The sequence below is a fragment of the Kogia breviceps genome, chromosome 19, assembly GCF_026419965.1.
Source record: "Kogia breviceps isolate mKogBre1 chromosome 19, mKogBre1 haplotype 1, whole genome shotgun sequence".
NCBI classification, from domain to species: Eukaryota; Metazoa; Chordata; class Mammalia; order Artiodactyla; family Physeteridae; genus Kogia; species Kogia breviceps.
In genome coordinates, this window is record NC_081328.1 from 12,287,034 (window position 1) to 12,302,454 (window position 15,421).

Below are 15,421 nucleotides of genomic sequence, written 5' to 3' on the forward strand. Positions count from 1 at the left end.
GTTTATGTGTAAACGATGTTGAATTTTAAAATCATGTGGATTATGGCGGATGGGGCCTGACAAGATGACAGTCTCTGGTTTCTAACAAAGTGAAGTTACCAGTGTCAAAAGAGAGGATGTTTATTGTTAAAAATGTCTCAAAGTATCCACAGAAACCCCTGCAGACCCCTGCCAGCAATGCCGGGCCTTGGTTGGCTGACCTAAGGCCTGGGACTCGCCTGGTCTGAGTCCCAGGGCTGGACCAGTTGGGCTGTGGACAGACTTGGGCAGCCCGCTGGGAGCCCCACATGGCACCGCACGTCACCCCGCCCCACCGCACACCCCCCGAGGGGCCAGGCCCAAGCAGCCGAGCAGTCTCAGAGCATCTCCTCTCCCCATGGCTGCCCTCCTCTCCCTCTCTGTCCGGCCACGGCCGCTCACCTCCCACCACACCCTCCTTCCGCCTCTCCCCTTCTCTCACCGCCATCAACCCCGCGAGCCTCTCCCTCCCTCTTCCCCCAGGCTCCTCCCAAGGCTGACAGCCAGTTCTCAGCCTCCCTGCCTGGAGCTGGCAAGCCTGAAACTGCTCAGGTCCGGCAGGGATGTTTGCAGTCCCCCAGCCCCGCCAGCCCTCACAGTCAGCAAGCCCCGCAGGACATTTCCTGTGCCTCACTGTCTGCCGGACCTCCGTCAGCAAACACCCAGCCTGGGACTGCGGAGTGGACCTGCCACCCAAGGGGCCTTAGCAGGGGTGGGGATGTCACTTGTGTGAGTGCTTGGCCCCAGTTTAAATTCTCCCCGGTAACATTATTAAAAGGTTAGGGAATTAGGGGGAAAGAAGTGGGGGAAGATATCCTGCTTAGAAAGTCATCTAAAAAGAACGAAGGCTATCCGTTTGTGTGTCCGTTTGTGCCTATATAGAAAGATCTTTAAAGTCTTTAAAATTTGAATGAGGTAGGTGCGGTGAGTATGATTGTAATGTTATAGAAAAAAAGCTTATATAACACGTATATACTCTTGTAAATGTGCATAAAGAAATCTGGAAACATACACAGCTCTACCCTGGGAAACAAGACAGAGAGACGTGAGGGAGAGAACGGGGAGAATGACGCGACTCGACCTTTCCTTTTTCTGTACCTAGAGGTTTTTACCGTACACACGGATCACGTGTATTTAATAGAGGGAATCTTTTGGCTCTAACCTCAGGGCCACCTTGGCTGGGCTCTGCCGGGACCCTTGCCCTCCTCTCCTCAGAGCTCCCTGAGCTAACCCCTCTCCTCACTCCCCGGGAGCCCTGGATACATTGTGTATTCCATCTTGAGTTCTCTACCTCTGAATCCCTAAAACGTGGATCTGCTGGCCTGGGGGGTGGGGGGTGGGGGGTGGAGAAGATGTGCAGCAGAGAGGAATAGTCTGCGTCCAGGACTAGCCGGGCGGTCAGAAGGAATAGGACGGCCGCTCCTGCCCCCTCCGCTCAGAGTCCTGACAAGAGGGCTTTGCGGAGGCGGGTGGGTCGGGCAGCTCTCAGGGCACGAGGCAGCACAGCCCTACGCTGGAGGCGGGGGTCCAGAGCAGAAAGCCAGCCCTGGCCCATCGTGGCCCTTCCTAAGCCGGTAGGGCAGGGGCGCCCTCGGCTGATAGTCCGCAGGAGGGAAAGGGACCTGTGGAAGGGCCAAGATGTGGCTGGCCTTGAGCCCCCAGGGCTGCTTTCCCCTCCGGAAGTGGGGAGGCAGCCAGTGCCTCTGCCTCCTGCCCTCAGTGAAGTCCCTCCGCTCTCTCGCGCCAGCAGAGGAGCCGATCCGGCTACTGCGGGAGGTGGTGCTGTTGACGGATGACCGGAACCTGCGCGTGAAGGCGCTGACCAGGAATGTGCCTGTGCGGGACATCCCGGCCTTCCTCACGTGGGCCCAGGTGGGCTGAGGGGGCCACAGCGGGGCCCAGCCCCACGGAACCATTCCCGAGAGGCCGCCAGGCGCCCAGAGTAGCACAGGAGATGCCCGCGTGCCTGAGCCACCAGTCCCCCCAGACAGTAAACCACCCTCACCCCACCCCCACCCCGCGCCGTGGCCGCCTGTGGGGGCAGCTGCTCCGCACAGAGCCCCTCCCAGAGGCCGGGCGGAAGCCGCTGGGACCCTCCCGGGCTGCCTGCCGGGATTTAGCAGGGAGGTGGCTGGCTGCAGTGACAGCAGGTGGGCGAGCCAGACCGACCAGACCAGGGTGCTCAGCCTTTCTCCCTCCCCGTGTCCGGTTCAAGGGCTGGGGGAAGGCCTCGTAGCCCGGGCACTCAGCCACTTTCTCAGCTGGAGATGGGGCAGGGGGTTAGAGTTTCCATCAGATGCAGGTGAGATCACGGGTCCCTTTAATCTTCAGAGCCCCTGTCCTGAAAGCGTCCAAGAGGCTTTGGTCACGCCATGAAGAGAGTGCTCAGGGCGGGCGTCTCTCTCCCCCTGAGGCCTGGATTCCCCCATGGACCGCCCTTGGGTTCTGAACAGCAGCCCTAGGCGCCCCCCCCACACACACACACACACGCACACATCCCGCTGGGTCCACTGTACTGGGCCACTTGTTTTCCCCTCGGTTGGTCATGGGTCTGCAGGGAAGGGACATCTGCTCTCAGGCCCATGCTTCCTGGGTGGCCTTTGCCCGCTCTGTCTCCCTCCACTGGCCTTCCTTTTGCTCTAGTTGCCACTTCACAAAATTTCCTCAGACTCTTCTCAACTCCCCCTCGCTCTCCCCCTCCGGAATCATCCCCCCACCCTCCTCCTCTTTCTAGTTGCTCCCTCTCACCTTCCCGGCCCCTCAGTTCCTTGCCATGGAAGTTCTCACTCTGAATCCTTCTCCTGCGGTACCCGTGGCAGGAACCTAAGAGAGCTTTCCTGCCGCTGACCACCTTTCCCAGGCCCCTGTGCGCTGGGATACTTCCAGGCTCCTCCAGCCCAGCCTGAGGGAGGGTAGGATGGGCCAGTGCCTGGGAGCAGCATTGCCTAGCCTGGAGTTTGCACCCTGTTTCTAGCTTTGCCCTAGAAGAACTTGACCCAGGGGCCCTTTGGCCTTGGGAGTTTTTTGTTGCCTCTTTAGCCGGCACCTGTGTACAAAGCTTCACTCAGGAGGTTTCCTGCTGGGAAAGCGTTCTCCCAACCCAGGGACAGGGATGGAGGGGGACTCAGGGGAAGACAGGGTTTGGAGGCGGAGCCAGGAGTAAGTTTTGGTGGGACCAGTGGGGGAATCCCCCGGAGCCCCCCATCTGACTATACAGCCTGCCCAGAGGATGGGAGCAAGGCAGTGCCCTCCCGGAGGCCCGAGATTATGCCAGGAGGAGGGGGAACTGTACAGGAGAGCCACGGCCGACGATTGGGGGCTGTGAGTCCCCCAGGGCCTCAGAAGACTGGGCTTTTTGGGGTATAGGGTCCCTGGCCTCACCTCTGAGATCCTTTCCCCTGGATGAAGGCTGACGGCTGGGTGGGTGGGAGACCTCCATCTCTCTGTCCCATTTGCAGCACTGGATTTGTTTCCTTAATAAATTTTTAGTTATGAAACATACCTGAGCTCTTGCTGATCTGTCTCTGGGACCGGGGAGGGAAGGGCCAAGCCACCGCACCTATACGAGGGCGCTGCTTCTGGCCCCTGCACGCACCCCGGTGCGGCCCACCCAGCTCCTTGTGCAGGGCGAAGAGAGCCGCTGGGTCCAGGGTCCTTGGTTACTGCTTTATTGCTGTTTGGTTCGAGTACAGAAAATGGAAGCGGCTCTGGAAGAGCCTGTGTACAAGGTAGGAAATATACAAACGAGGAGGAGGGAGCTAAAGAGACCACGTTCCAGCCCAGCCCAGCCTGGGCTCGGGGTTGGGGGGGCCGCCCAGGGCGCATGCAATAAATATGGTCCGGGGCCCCAGGGAAGGGAGGGGGGACCACCGCGGGAGTGGGAGACCGGGTAGGCCAGGGCTGTCTCAGCCCTCTGACTCCAGAGGGAGGGAAAGGTTAGCCCTGGGGCTAGTGCCACTTGTGCAAAATGAGGAACTTCACATTATCAGTCCCGGGGCGGGCGGGGGCGGGGGCGGGGGGCCCTCCGGCCGGCTCAGTCCCCTCCCCGCTCCCCAACTCTGCCCGACGCTCCGACCCCAGCGGGGAGATTCACAGTGAGAATGGGTGTGGTCGCAAGGGCCGGAGGTAGGGCTGGGAGCGCCCCAACAGTGACACCCCTTCCCCCAAGAGCAGCACGGAGCCGGGGGAGGGGGCCAACGAACCACAGGAAGAGGCGGAGAAGGGCCGGGGGTCTCCTTTGGTCAAAGCTGATATCAAAAATATAAATCTCCCTTCCCCCACCCCACCCCCGTCCCGGGGTTTTCTCCCCACCCCCACCCCCGGGCTAAGGCACAAAGCAGTGAGGCCAGGTGGGGCCGCCGCCCCTGCGGCGACGCTGCCGCAGCTACTACAGTCGTCGGGCGCGGTGTACCTGCCTGCTGGTGGCCGCCGCCGCCGCCGCAAGACCGCTCTAGGTGGGGGAGAAACGGTCGATGGTCCGGCCGTCGGGGCCGGCGGCCAGGTGCGCTCCCTGGCTCAGCACCTCGGCCGCCTTGTCGGGGCTGAGGCCTAGCTCCGCAGTGAACTTGGCCAACGGGTAGAGGCTCTCGAGCGCCACCTTGGGGTCGTGCAGGAAGTGCGTGGTCTGGGCCAGCAGTTCGGCCGCAGCCGCCTTGTCCTGCTGCTTCAGGCTCAGCTGTTCAGCCGTGAGGCGCGCCACAGCAAAGACGCCCTCGGGGAAGTCGAGCTTGCCCTTGCCATCGGGGCCGGGGACGCCGGGGAGCCCCCCCAGCCCCGCCAGCGCCCCAGCCGCGCCGGCCGCGCCACCCACGGCGTGCATCTTCATGTGGCTGATGAGGTTGCGTTGCTGGGCGAACTTGCCGCCGCACACCTGGCACTCGTAGGGCTTCTCGCCCGAGTGGATGCGCATGTGCTCGGTGAGGCGGTACTGGCGCGTGAAGCGCATGCCGCACGCGTCGCACGCGAAGGGCTTGAGGCCCAGGTGGCTGCGCATGTGGCGCGTCATGGTCCCGCGCTGCGTGAACTTCTTCCCGCAGATGGTGCACGGATAGGGCCGGGTCAGCCAGTGCGTCTTCTCGTGCTGCCGCAGCGTGGCCGGGTCCTTGTAGCTCTTGTCGCACGACGCGCAGCGGTACGGCCGCAGCAGCTCGCCCAGGCCCCCCGGAGCCCCAGCGACCTTGTCCCCACCGCCTCCAAAAGGGGGCCCGAGGCCGGCGGCCCCTGCAGCCACCTCAGCCGCCTCAGCCCTGCCGTACAGCGCCTCCTCCTCCTCCACGTGCGCCTCCACGTGCGCGTTCAGCTGCTCCGAGCTGGGGAAGCCCTTTCCGCATGGGATGCACACGTACAGGTTGTCGCCGAAGCTCTCGGGCTCGCCATAGGCCAGGTGCGGGCACGGGTAGCCCTCGAGGTGGCCGCCGGGCGGGCTGGGGTCCTCGCTGCTGCCCGTCTCCTCGCTGCTGCTCTTGTAGTCGTCGCCGTCGCCGCCCGCGCCAGGCCCGTCCAAGCTGCCCGGGTAGCGCGGCGGCGGCGCCAGGCCGAGCGGAGGACCCCCGGGCGAGGCGGCCGGGTCCCCGCCTCGCTCCTCGCATCGTTCGCTGGGGGAGCCGCGCTCGCGGCCCAGCTCGTCGCCGTAGCTGCCCAGGCCTGGCTCGTGCTTCATCCAGCGGTAGAGGAGGCTGGGCCCGTCGGGGCGGCCGGGGGGCTCGGGTCCCGGGCTGCCGCCGCCGCCGCCGCCGCCGCGGAACGGGTCCGGAGGCGGTCCGGCCTCCTCCAGCTTCTGGAAGGGCAGCGGCGGCAGGGGCGGCAGGGCGAGCGGTGGCTCCTTGTAGGCTGCGGGGCCGGCGCTGGGAGGGCTGTCTGGGCGCGGGGGCAGCTCGCGCTCGCCCGGCGGCCTATCGGGAGGCGCGGAGCCCGGAGGGCTTTTCTTGGACAGGTCCAGGCCGCAGAGCGGGGAGCAGCGGCGCTCCGGGGCGCAGAGCGCGGCGGCCGGGCCGGGGCCCGAGGCGTACAGCTCGGCGCAGTGCGTGTTCACGGCGGCCTCGGGGCCCGACGGCGCCTCGGCGGTGGGCGGCGGCGGAGGCCCGGCCGGGGACGAGTAGCAGGCCTGGATGACGGGCGTGGCAGCCCGCAGGCCCCGGCCCGGCCTCCCGTAGGGTGCGTAGCCGCCGCCGCCGCCGCCGCCGCCCCGCAGGTGGCAGTACTTGCCGTGGCGCTTGAGGCGTTTCTTGCACAGCGCCACGAGGTCGGGGATCTGCAGGTAGCTGGCGGCGGCCAGCACGGCACCCAGGCTCGGCTCGGCCCCCGGGGCCACGGCGGCCGCCGCCGCCGCCTCCGCGCCATCAGCCAGGCGGCCGGTGTAGATGAAGTCCAGCACCAGGCGGAACACGGCCGGGCTCACCATGTCATGGTCCAGGTTGAGCAGGTTGTCATGCACCACCAGGGACTTGAGGTAGGCGCTGCTGGCCGCCAGCACGTTCTTGTGTGCGCGGAAGAGGGCGTTCTGCACCACGATGATCACGTCGCACAAGAAGCCCTTGGTGCGCTGGTTGTTGAGCTGCAGCAGCAGCTGCCTCGAGTGGCCGGGCGCCTCCATCGTGTCCAGCATCGTCTGCCCAGCACAATCTCCTGCGGGGACACACAGCAGCCGGGTCAGAGCCGCACTGAGCCCTCGCTGCCTGCACCCAGTCCGGCGCTTCTCCCCTCCACTTCCCCTTCCCCTCAGCTGGGCAGGGGCATTGAGCACCGCGGCCTGGGCACTGGCGGAGGATCCGCGGCCTCCAAGAGTGGGAGCCTGGGCCGGCCGGCCTGGACCAAAAGAAGGAGCCGAGACTGGCTGGCGGAGAGGAGGCCAGGCTGGCCTGCACCCCCAGGCCCGATACCGCCGGGCTCACCGCCTAGGTTCTGGGGGCTTCCGAGGAGAAAAGTGTTCGGGCGAAGCGACCCTTTCGGAAAGTTACCCGATTTGAGGAAAATGTCCGCTGCGGGAAAAGTCATTCAGGGCTGAGAAGTTTGCCCAAGTGGGATACAAGGGAGCCGAGTAAAAAAGCGCCTCCCGCCTCGAGAGAAGTTGCCCCAGTTGGGGGAAGAGGTCCGGAGGAGGGGAGCTTGGTGCCCGCCGTGGCGCCGCCCTGGCCGGGGGCTGTCAGGCCCTCAGTTGAGGCCCGGGCGGCGGCCGTGGCGCGGGAAGCGGAGGCAGCGGCTGCCGTGGCGGGCAAAGCATGAAGGCCGGCCCGGCGCGGGGAGGGCGTTATATCGGGGCAGGAGGCTGAGGCAGGAAGCAGGTGGGGGGGAGGGGGGAGCCACGCAGCTCCCAAGGGAGGGAGGGGGCAGCGCCCCGGGCGGGCATAGCGCACAGCCGGCTTCGGCCCTGACCCCGGCCTGCGCCCCACCCGCGTCCCGGCCCCGGCCTCGGCCTCCGCTCTGCATTCGCGGGCCCGGCGCCTCCCTCCCTAGCTCCTCTCGGCCCCTTCTCCACGGGACCTCTGCCGCCCCAAACTTGGGGAAAAGTTTCCCAACTTCAGACAGGCCGGGAGGAGCGCACCAGCCTCAGTCCCTCGGCTCCCAGCTTTTCCTCTCGGCTCCCAATTTCGGCAGCCAGGCGGCCGCCGGGCCTGAACCGAGCCCTGAGTTCCCCGGCCGCCCGCTCGCCCGCCCGACCCTATTCCCCGCCTGGCCCCCAGGGCCTCGCGGCCCGTTACCTGCGGCCGCAGCCCGGCCGGGCTTCCCTCCCCGTGGCGGTGGCAGCTCCTAGTCGGCGCCCCACCCGCCCCGCTGCCAGGCGCCGCGCTGTGCCAGGGAGGGCAGCGCCCCTGCCAGCCCCGCCCGCCAGCTCCCCTTCCCTTCCCCTCGCTTCTCTAGCCCATGTGCGGGCAGAGCCGGCCCCAGGCCGCTGACCCTGCCGTGAACCCGGCGCAGAGCAGCGGCCCGGCAGTCCTGAGTCCTCTAGGGGCGACACCCGGAGCCCTGAACGCCAGCCGCGTTTGGGGCGCCCGCGCCAGAGGATGCGCCCGAGGCGGCCAGCGCGCGAGGACCGGGCTGTTCGGGTCCCCTGTCCCTCCCGGTCCCCACCCCTAGAACCTACCTGGGGGGCATGTCGGAAGCCCCGGGCCCGGCTGCCGGCGGATCCAGGGGGGACGTGGCTGCGCTGCCCTCCGCCCGCCGGGCCCCCGGTCGGTCTGTCCTGCTGGTCCGTCCTCCCCGCGTCCTGGTCGCGTCTCAGCCCCGCCGCGCTTTCCGCACACTCTTATCTGGAGCGGCCCGGGCCGGCGGGCGCTGCTGCAGCTATGGCGCCACCTCGCGGCCGTGGGGGACTTAGCGCAACACAGCCACAGCCTCCTTCCTGCGCACCTGGGCCGGAGGAGCCCAGATGCGGAGCTGGACTCAGGAGGGGGACCTATTGGCAGATTCAGCCTCCCAGATGTGCCCACCTGGAGGCCCCAGTCTCGGACTTGCGAGCCCCACAAACCCCGGAGTTTTGAGCTGAATGCTCTCCTGTACATACTTCTAAATTCTCACATTGCCCCAGTTCAGTTAAATCCTGCCCGCAAGGAGGGGACAGTAGATGATGGGAGAGGGGTTTTGGAAATCCTAAGGAAGAAGAAGATAGACAAGATCTTAGGGGACCCTCCTTAGATATTCCTGGTTGGGACTGTCCATTTGTAACCCCCCAACACACCCACCCTCACTTAGCCACATGGGATAGGTATGCACAGAATAAACCCGTTTGCACCCAGACCCTCTCCAGGCATTGACACCCTCGGGCGCTCATGTTTGCATAGACACACACCTGCCCCCTTCCGGAGTCCAAGATCTGGCTTTCTGGCATACTCAGGGAACTGTCATGTAGGGCCCTCCATGACCTGGGCAGAGGTGGTACCCAAACAGCCCACCCTGAACTTGCAGACCTCTGGAGGGACCCCAGGATATGCGACGGGGAATGGCTGGACAGCGCCTCTTGGCGGTCCCGCAGAAGCGAGCCAAGCCCCCAGATTCCCCGTGTGAGCCGTTTTGAGGGACGACCCGCTTGAACGACCTCGTCTCCAAACCCACGGACCCGAGAGAAAAGTCACAGGACGGCCTACAGCCCGGGATGCCCCGCAAGGTCCTGCACCCCACGTGAAGGCCGGGTTCTTGCAGGTGACGCCCCTTCTGGGAGGGAGGGCACCCCGCACTGGAGCGCGGGCGTTCGCACAGCTAACTCCGGAAGTGTCCCCGAGCCGCCCCGGCACATCAGGCCTGCAGCCAGCGCCTGTGCGGCTGAGTGGGCCTCCGCAGCCCATGCTCCGCCTCTTCCCCGCACCTTCTGACCCCCGCCCACATGGGGGGTGGGGGTGGGAGTGGGTCCCCAAGAACGCCTGCAGTTTCTGATTGGCTGCGCCTCCCTCAGCCACGGAGCGCGAGAGGCTGGGGCGCAGAGTTACCATAGTAACCGATGAGGTTCGCCCATATCGCGTCTCTCCGAGGCCTTGGAGAGCTTAGCAACCGCGCAGGGCCGCTGGGCGGCGGGGGCCGCGCTCGCCGCCCACCCACCCCCCACCCCTCCGCCCGCCCCGGGCTCCATCCTTCGCCCCCACGCTCGCGCCAGCAGTAGTGACTGAGTCACTTATTGAGGGGCCGCCGGCACGGCCACTCGCGGTCCCTGACAGACACCAAGGTCTCGGGCGCCCCCCAGAGGCTCCCTTTCCTCAGCAGGGGACTTCATGGCTCGGGGCCAGGAGGCGGCTCCCGGACCCCAGAGGTTCTTCTGACTCCCACTGCTTACCGAGTCCGCCCTCACCCTGTTTCCACTCCATGTTCTGGGTCCATCTTATCCCTGTCCTCTTCTCCGTCTCCCCCACCCCTGTGCCAGAGTCCTCGCTAAGGAAGTAGTGAGGTTCCAAGAATGAAAATGAGCTGACAGCCTCCAGGGAAGGTGGACCTCAACATCTTGGCGGAGAGATGTGCTGTGTGCTGAGGTGGAAAAGTGTATGGAGTTCTGCGGGGAGGCGGGAAGATTCCTGAGCAGTACTTTTAGATCTGGGCTTTGATGGATGAACAGGAGTTCTCCCCCCAGGCAGGAAGGCATTCCTGGAGAAGAGAACCAGTGGGACAAACGTTGGGGGCAAAAAAAAAAAAAAAAAAAAAGGCGGGGGGGTGACTCTAGGAGGCCAGATCCCAAAGGGTATGCAGGACCTCTTTGACCCCATTTCTGCTGTAATCTTTTATCCCCTGGATGGGGCCAGATCCTAGCCCCACAAGGATCCACTCAGCCCTGTCTCTGTGCAGTGGAGTCTGTCCACTGTGGACGCACCCTAGGGTCCCCTGTGCCCACTATTTTTGTTTTTCTTCAACAGTCTCCCCAGATTCCCACTTCCCAACCCCTATTCCCACACTGTCCTTACATCTGCATGGGAGGGTCTGACAGACCTGCCCCCGGCATAGCTGCCCTCCTGTGGACTTCACTCTTCCTCAATCTTTGACCTTTCCCTCCCTCCCTAGTTCCACCTGCTTTGGCCTGGCGTTGTCCCCTCCCCACCCTAATCCAACTCCTCTCTCTGGGCACACTCCCCTCCCCCACTGATGGAGCTAGGTTGGGCCAGGATCACTCATTTCCCTGATCCTGTCCAGGAGAACTTTGCCTCACATTGCATGGACTCTTCCTGCCAATTCTGACCTCCAGGAACTCTAACTCCTCCAGGAAGTGGTCTCTTCCCTCCTACCCCCAGAGACTCTTCTCTGCTAAGCCCCCAATGTCCCTCATCCCACAAATGGGTCCTAAACGCGGTTTGCTGAGTGTCACGTTCCAAAACTGGCATTGTGGACCAGTCCTCCTCCCCTCCAATTGCTGAGGCTTCCTCTCCCTCTCTCTCCCTTCTCCTGCCACCTTTCCCCCACCTCCCCCATAGAGGACCCTCTTGCTCATTTCTGGGGAGTCCAAGCCACCCTCCTCAACTTTTCTGCCTTCCCTTGCGTCGCCAGCTCCCGTCTGGTACCTGGACTACCACTGAGCCTTTCCTTCCAGGCCCAGCCTCCTGCTATAAAGCCTTCCAGACCCCTGGGCTCCCCCACTCCTCTTCCCTCATGTCCCTGAGATCACAGCTCTAGATGCTGCCAGAGGCCCCTCTGAGGGTCCAGCTTCCTCTCCTGCCCCCTACCCCCCAAGGGTGACGACACCGCAGTGGCCCTGTGGGGTATAACCCCGCCGCGGGGCATCTTGTGACGTCACAGAGCCGTCGGGTCCAGGAACTGAGGAGTGGGAGTGGGGGCTACTGGGTGAGGGCCTTGGAAGGCCGGGCGAGGGTGGGGTTGCGCCCCCAGGTGTCCCAGAGTGAATAAATCTGTAATGGACTCGTCCCCCTCCCCGCACTGTCCTCTCGCGGGCCCCCAGCCCGCAGTTCCGGAAAGTTAACCCCTTGTAGACCGGTACAGGGGGCGCGGGCTCCCCCTCCCCGTTCCTGCTTCCGTGCGCCCTCCTCCCCCTCCCATCTCCCCGTCGCCTCGGTCCCCACCACCCCACCCCACCCCACCCCGCCTCGCCACTATAAATAGCCCCTCTTCCCGTTTCCTAAATTCCCTGCTGACGTCGGCAGCGCGTCAGTGTGTAGGAGCCGCGGCCGCATGAATGAGCCGCCGCACGAGTACTACGCGCGCCTATAAAAGCCGCCGCGCCAGCCCGGCTGCGGGAGGCGAGCGGGCGCGGACGCAATACAGCCGACAGGTAAGCGAGACTGACCGACCAACGGGCGACAGATGGACTGATGCACGGACACGGACTGGAGGGCAAGGAGGAGACCGACAGGCTGCAGGTTAGAGGGGCCCCTAAGGGGTGGGGTTGGGGACAGGGTGGAGGGAACGAGGGTCCACTCGCAACTGCTGGAGCCGGAGCCAGAGGCGTACGCAGAACCCTGTGCAGCACCTGCCTGCGCCCGGAAGGAGACGCAGCCACTTCGGAGGAGCGTCAATCAGAGGACGGACCTCAGAGTCCCTGCGGCTCTTCCTGGAGCTCCTGCGCCATCCTCCCAAGAAAGTGGGACGAAGGTGCCGGCGCCCCAAGAGATGCGCCCCCTCCTCTCCTCCCCGCAGAGCGGTGACTCAGCCTCGCTGCCCCCGGTCGGCTGAGCTGGGGCGCCGGCGAGAGACAGACGCCCACCTACCCGCCGCCCTGGCCGCGGCTTTCTCGGGACCCCTCCCCTCATTCAGCCGGGGACGCCCCCTCCCCGTCCCGTCGAGCTGGTCCCTCAGCACCCCCAACTTCCCGCCTCTGCAGGAGGAGCTGTCCTCTCAGGACCAGGCGGGGGCGGGGCCTCGGCCGGACTGCCCCGCCCCCATCGCCCTCCCCCTCCCCGCAGCCGGAAGTGCCTCTCTGCAGGGACATCTTTGACGTCACAGGGTTTTGACGTCAAGGGCCACGTGCCTGTCCGCAAGCGCTGGGTCAGAGAAGGGCTGGAGATGTGGGGGAGGAAGAGCAGCAGCGCCCCCAGCTGCGGGCGACGGAGCCACCCTGCCCGGGCAGCGCGCCGGCACCTTGGCTCTAGACTGCTTACTGCCCGGGCCGCCCTCAGTAACAGTCTCCAGTCACGGCCACCGACGCCTGGCCCCGCCCCAGGACCGCGGACCCGGCCACCTGCCGCGCCCCCGGCCCCTCTGTCCCCGAGGGTCCCTCAGCCCCGAGCTCGCTGCCCGCGCCGCCGCTGTCCGCGGTGCTGATCCGGCGCCGGCACCGTCATCGAGCCGTCCCGTCCCCGGTCCCCAAGGGCTACTGAGGAGCTGCCGGCCTACACGCACATCTCATAGCCCCAGGAGTCCAGCGCCCGGCCCCTGCCGCGAGCGCCGTCCCCCGCCCGCGCCCGTGCCGCCGCCGTCCCCCCACTCCGCGGTCCTGACGTCAGCCTAACTGGAGCTGCCGTGGTGCCGTCAGCAGCGCGCGCCCCGCCCCCGCGTCTCCAGGGCAACCGTGGCTTTCGATTGTTACTGTGGGAACCGGAGGTAACAGTCTACAGCCATGGTCGCCCCGCAGCACGCCCACGCGCCGCGCAGCGCACCGCCGGGGCCGGGGTGGGGGAGGTTCGGAGCAGGAGGAAGCGGAGGCGGCAGGTCGAGAGCCCATGTGTCTGCGGGGGTGGCGGGAGGTGAGGCACAGGGAGGCGGGCTACTCCGGAGCCGGGCATCCACCGAGGCAGAGAAAGAAGCGCGGTCTGCGGAGTATGCCTGACCGTCCCCCTCAGTGACCGTCCTGTCCTCCTAGCCGAGGTACTGCACCCAGGGGATTGTGAGAGAAGGGGTAGTTCTGGGATTTGGGTTCTTTTTATCTCCTTGATGGGAGGGAGGCTGCTGGGACCTGGAAAAATGTTTGCATCCTGGGGACCGAAGTGGGTAGACAGAGGAAAGTTTTCCTGAATGCGCCACGACCTCATTTTTCCAGGAACCCCTAGCTGAGTAGGCAGAGGGCAAAGGGTAAACCTTGAACCCATGTCCTGATGGAGTCACAGGCTTCCCTCACTCCTCTTCCCTCTCTTTTTCCCTCTGGGTCTTGAAAGATAAGAAGGGTTCCCCAACCCTCAGGAAGCCATAAAACTTGTAAAGTTAACCAGTCCTTAAACCATTGTCTGAATATACCAGCATCCTCAACTCAGTCTATCTCTAGATGCTGTATTCCAGTTTTAGACAATGTCTCAAATTAACCTAAAAGAGGGGGAGTAAATATCAGAGGAGCTGAAGTCCTCTTGGGCCAGTGAAGCGTAAGCAATGACCTCTTCAAAAACGTTCTGCATGTCACCTGCCACCACCATCATCACCCACCGGCTGACTGTTGGATATTGGGTTCAGGACCCCCCAAGGGACAGTGTTGGGAATGGTTAATGCAACCCAGCCCTGCCACCCGTTAATCCAATTTTTCTCTACCTCTCCATACCCCCTCCTTTTCTAAACTACTTCTAAGGCAGCTGGTGCTCGTTTCACAGCTAATCAACACCCACACATTGTCTTCTTCCCACCCAAGGACACTGAGGTCTTGGATTAAAATGCACCTGATTCTGGCATCCGGTGGACATCTGTGGGCAGACTGTAGTGTGTGCACACGGGAGTAGTGCATTGGGAAGCAGGCGGTTCAACCTGGCATCACCATCAACTGGTTGTTAAGGGGCCATGTTGTTTCTGAGCCTTCCGTAAAATGAGGTAATAATCCCTCCTTTCTGGCAGGCCTGTTGTGAGGACCAAATAAGATCATATAAGTAAAAATCTTTGCAAACGGCAGAAAGCTATTTCGATCTAAGTATTCTCTTAGGCTACTATGTCCTTGTAAGGGGGTGGTGGTGGTGGGAGACCCCAGCTCTGGGAACTTAGAATGAACAGGGGAGGGGGACACATTTCTCTGAGCAGAAGCTCTAGGACTGGGGCTGTTGAGGGTTCTTTGCTTAGGGACTCTCTCCCAAGAGCTTTAGGAACTAAGGTGGAGTGAGAGGTAGAAAAGAGAAATGGTACGGATGTTTTGAAAAAAAGAGACAAAGTCTTTTGCAGTCTGAACCCATCTGAAGGTGGTCAGAGAGGGGAAAAAAACCAAAGGACTGACTGTACAATGTTAGAGTTTTTTAGTATCTTGAAAATCACTTAGGGCACCGCACCGCCAACCTATTTTATGGATTAGGAAGGTGAGGCCCACGCAGGACATAATGTCCAACAGTAGTGAGTGGTGGCCTCTCTGCTCATCTTCTGTGAAGCAGCAGAGAAAACAATGACTAGTAAAGGTCAAGAATAGGAGTTCTTGGATCTGAATCCAACTTTGGGAAGTTACTTAGCCTCTCTGTGCTTCTTTGCTCAGTTGCAAAATTAGGTTAATAACAGTATCTACCTTATGAAGTTGTGAGATTAAACTAGCTAACTAAAGCTTCTGCTTAGCACAATGTCTGGCATAGTTAGCACTTAATAAATTATATTCCTCTTGCTATCCTCTAGACCTCATTTTCTTTAGTTGAAAATGTTCGATCAATGATTCTTAACAGGAGAGCTTCTTCCCTCTCCCTAGTGGAGTGCATGAGAATCACATGGGGGGCTTTTTAAAATTACACATATTTACCAGAGACTTACACTCTACTCTCTAAGGCGGTGGCTTTCAAGTATTTCATTGCATGAGAATGACCAGGATGGTTTGTCAAAATGCAGATTCCTGGGTCCCAGTAGCTCTGGAGTTGGCCCCAGGAATCCAAGGTTTAACACGATCCTGATGCAAATGGTCCATGGAATCTGTGTGGAGGGTGGGAGGAATAACTCCTTACGATTCCCCATTGTTCCTGGAGGGCACGATGGGAGAGGACATATCTCACTTGTTGGGAACCAGTGGACCACATGATCTGTTTCCTTCTAGGTCAGACATTTTGATTCTCAGGGGAATTTTTACCTCCTCACTTCTGCTCCACCGGACACGGCTCTG

The 15,421-nt window shown here is 62.9% G+C and overlaps 2 protein-coding genes across 6 annotated transcripts in view; one reads left to right on the forward strand and one right to left on the reverse strand.

The window, feature by feature from the left end:
* The window catches only part of SMG6 (SMG6 nonsense mediated mRNA decay factor), a 221,888-nt gene extending 218,369 nt beyond the window's left edge, over positions 1–3,519 (forward strand). The window contains exon 19 of one of the 2 annotated variants that reach the window (XM_067020989.1): positions 1,766–3,519. In XM_067020989.1, the coding sequence (XP_066877090.1) occupies positions 1,766–1,899 (134 nt within the window). In that variant the 3' untranslated portion in view covers positions 1,900–3,519. The remainder of the gene's footprint in view (positions 1–1,765) is intronic. The other variant, XM_059046651.2, reaches the window with a different exon arrangement.
* Positions 3,520–4,372: 853 nt separating this feature from the next.
* On the reverse strand, positions 4,373–14,183 carry HIC1 (HIC ZBTB transcriptional repressor 1). 4 transcript variants are annotated; one of them, XM_067020993.1, is made up of 3 exons: positions 14,022–14,183; positions 8,099–8,364; positions 4,373–6,642 (listed from the first exon to the last, which is right to left on the reverse strand). In XM_067020993.1, the coding sequence occupies exons 1-3, from the start codon at positions 14,084–14,086 to the stop codon at positions 4,469–4,471; spliced, it is 2,505 nt and encodes an 834-aa protein (XP_066877094.1). In that variant the 5' UTR covers positions 14,087–14,183; the 3' UTR covers positions 4,373–4,468. The 4 variants fall into 4 exon arrangements, with proteins under 4 accessions (XP_066877094.1, XP_066877093.1, XP_058902676.1 ...); XM_067020992.1 differs by having other exon boundaries at positions 8,099–8,444; positions 14,022–14,143; XM_059046693.2 differs by lacking the exon at positions 14,022–14,183 and having other exon boundaries at positions 8,099–8,590.
* Positions 14,184–15,421: the final 1,238 nt, after the last annotated feature.

What these genes read in the sequence shown, in the direction of transcription:
- HIC1 (XM_059046693.2), bottom strand. Translation starts at nt 8,516, where the DNA reads ATGTACAGGAGAGCATTCAGCTCAAAACTCCGGGGTTTGTGGGGCTCG. An exon ending in GCTTCCGACATGCCCCCCAG is followed by an intron (nt 6,643 to 8,098) that starts GTAGGTTCTAGG and finishes GTGTCCCCGCAG; the next exon opens with GAGATTGTGCTGGGCAGACG.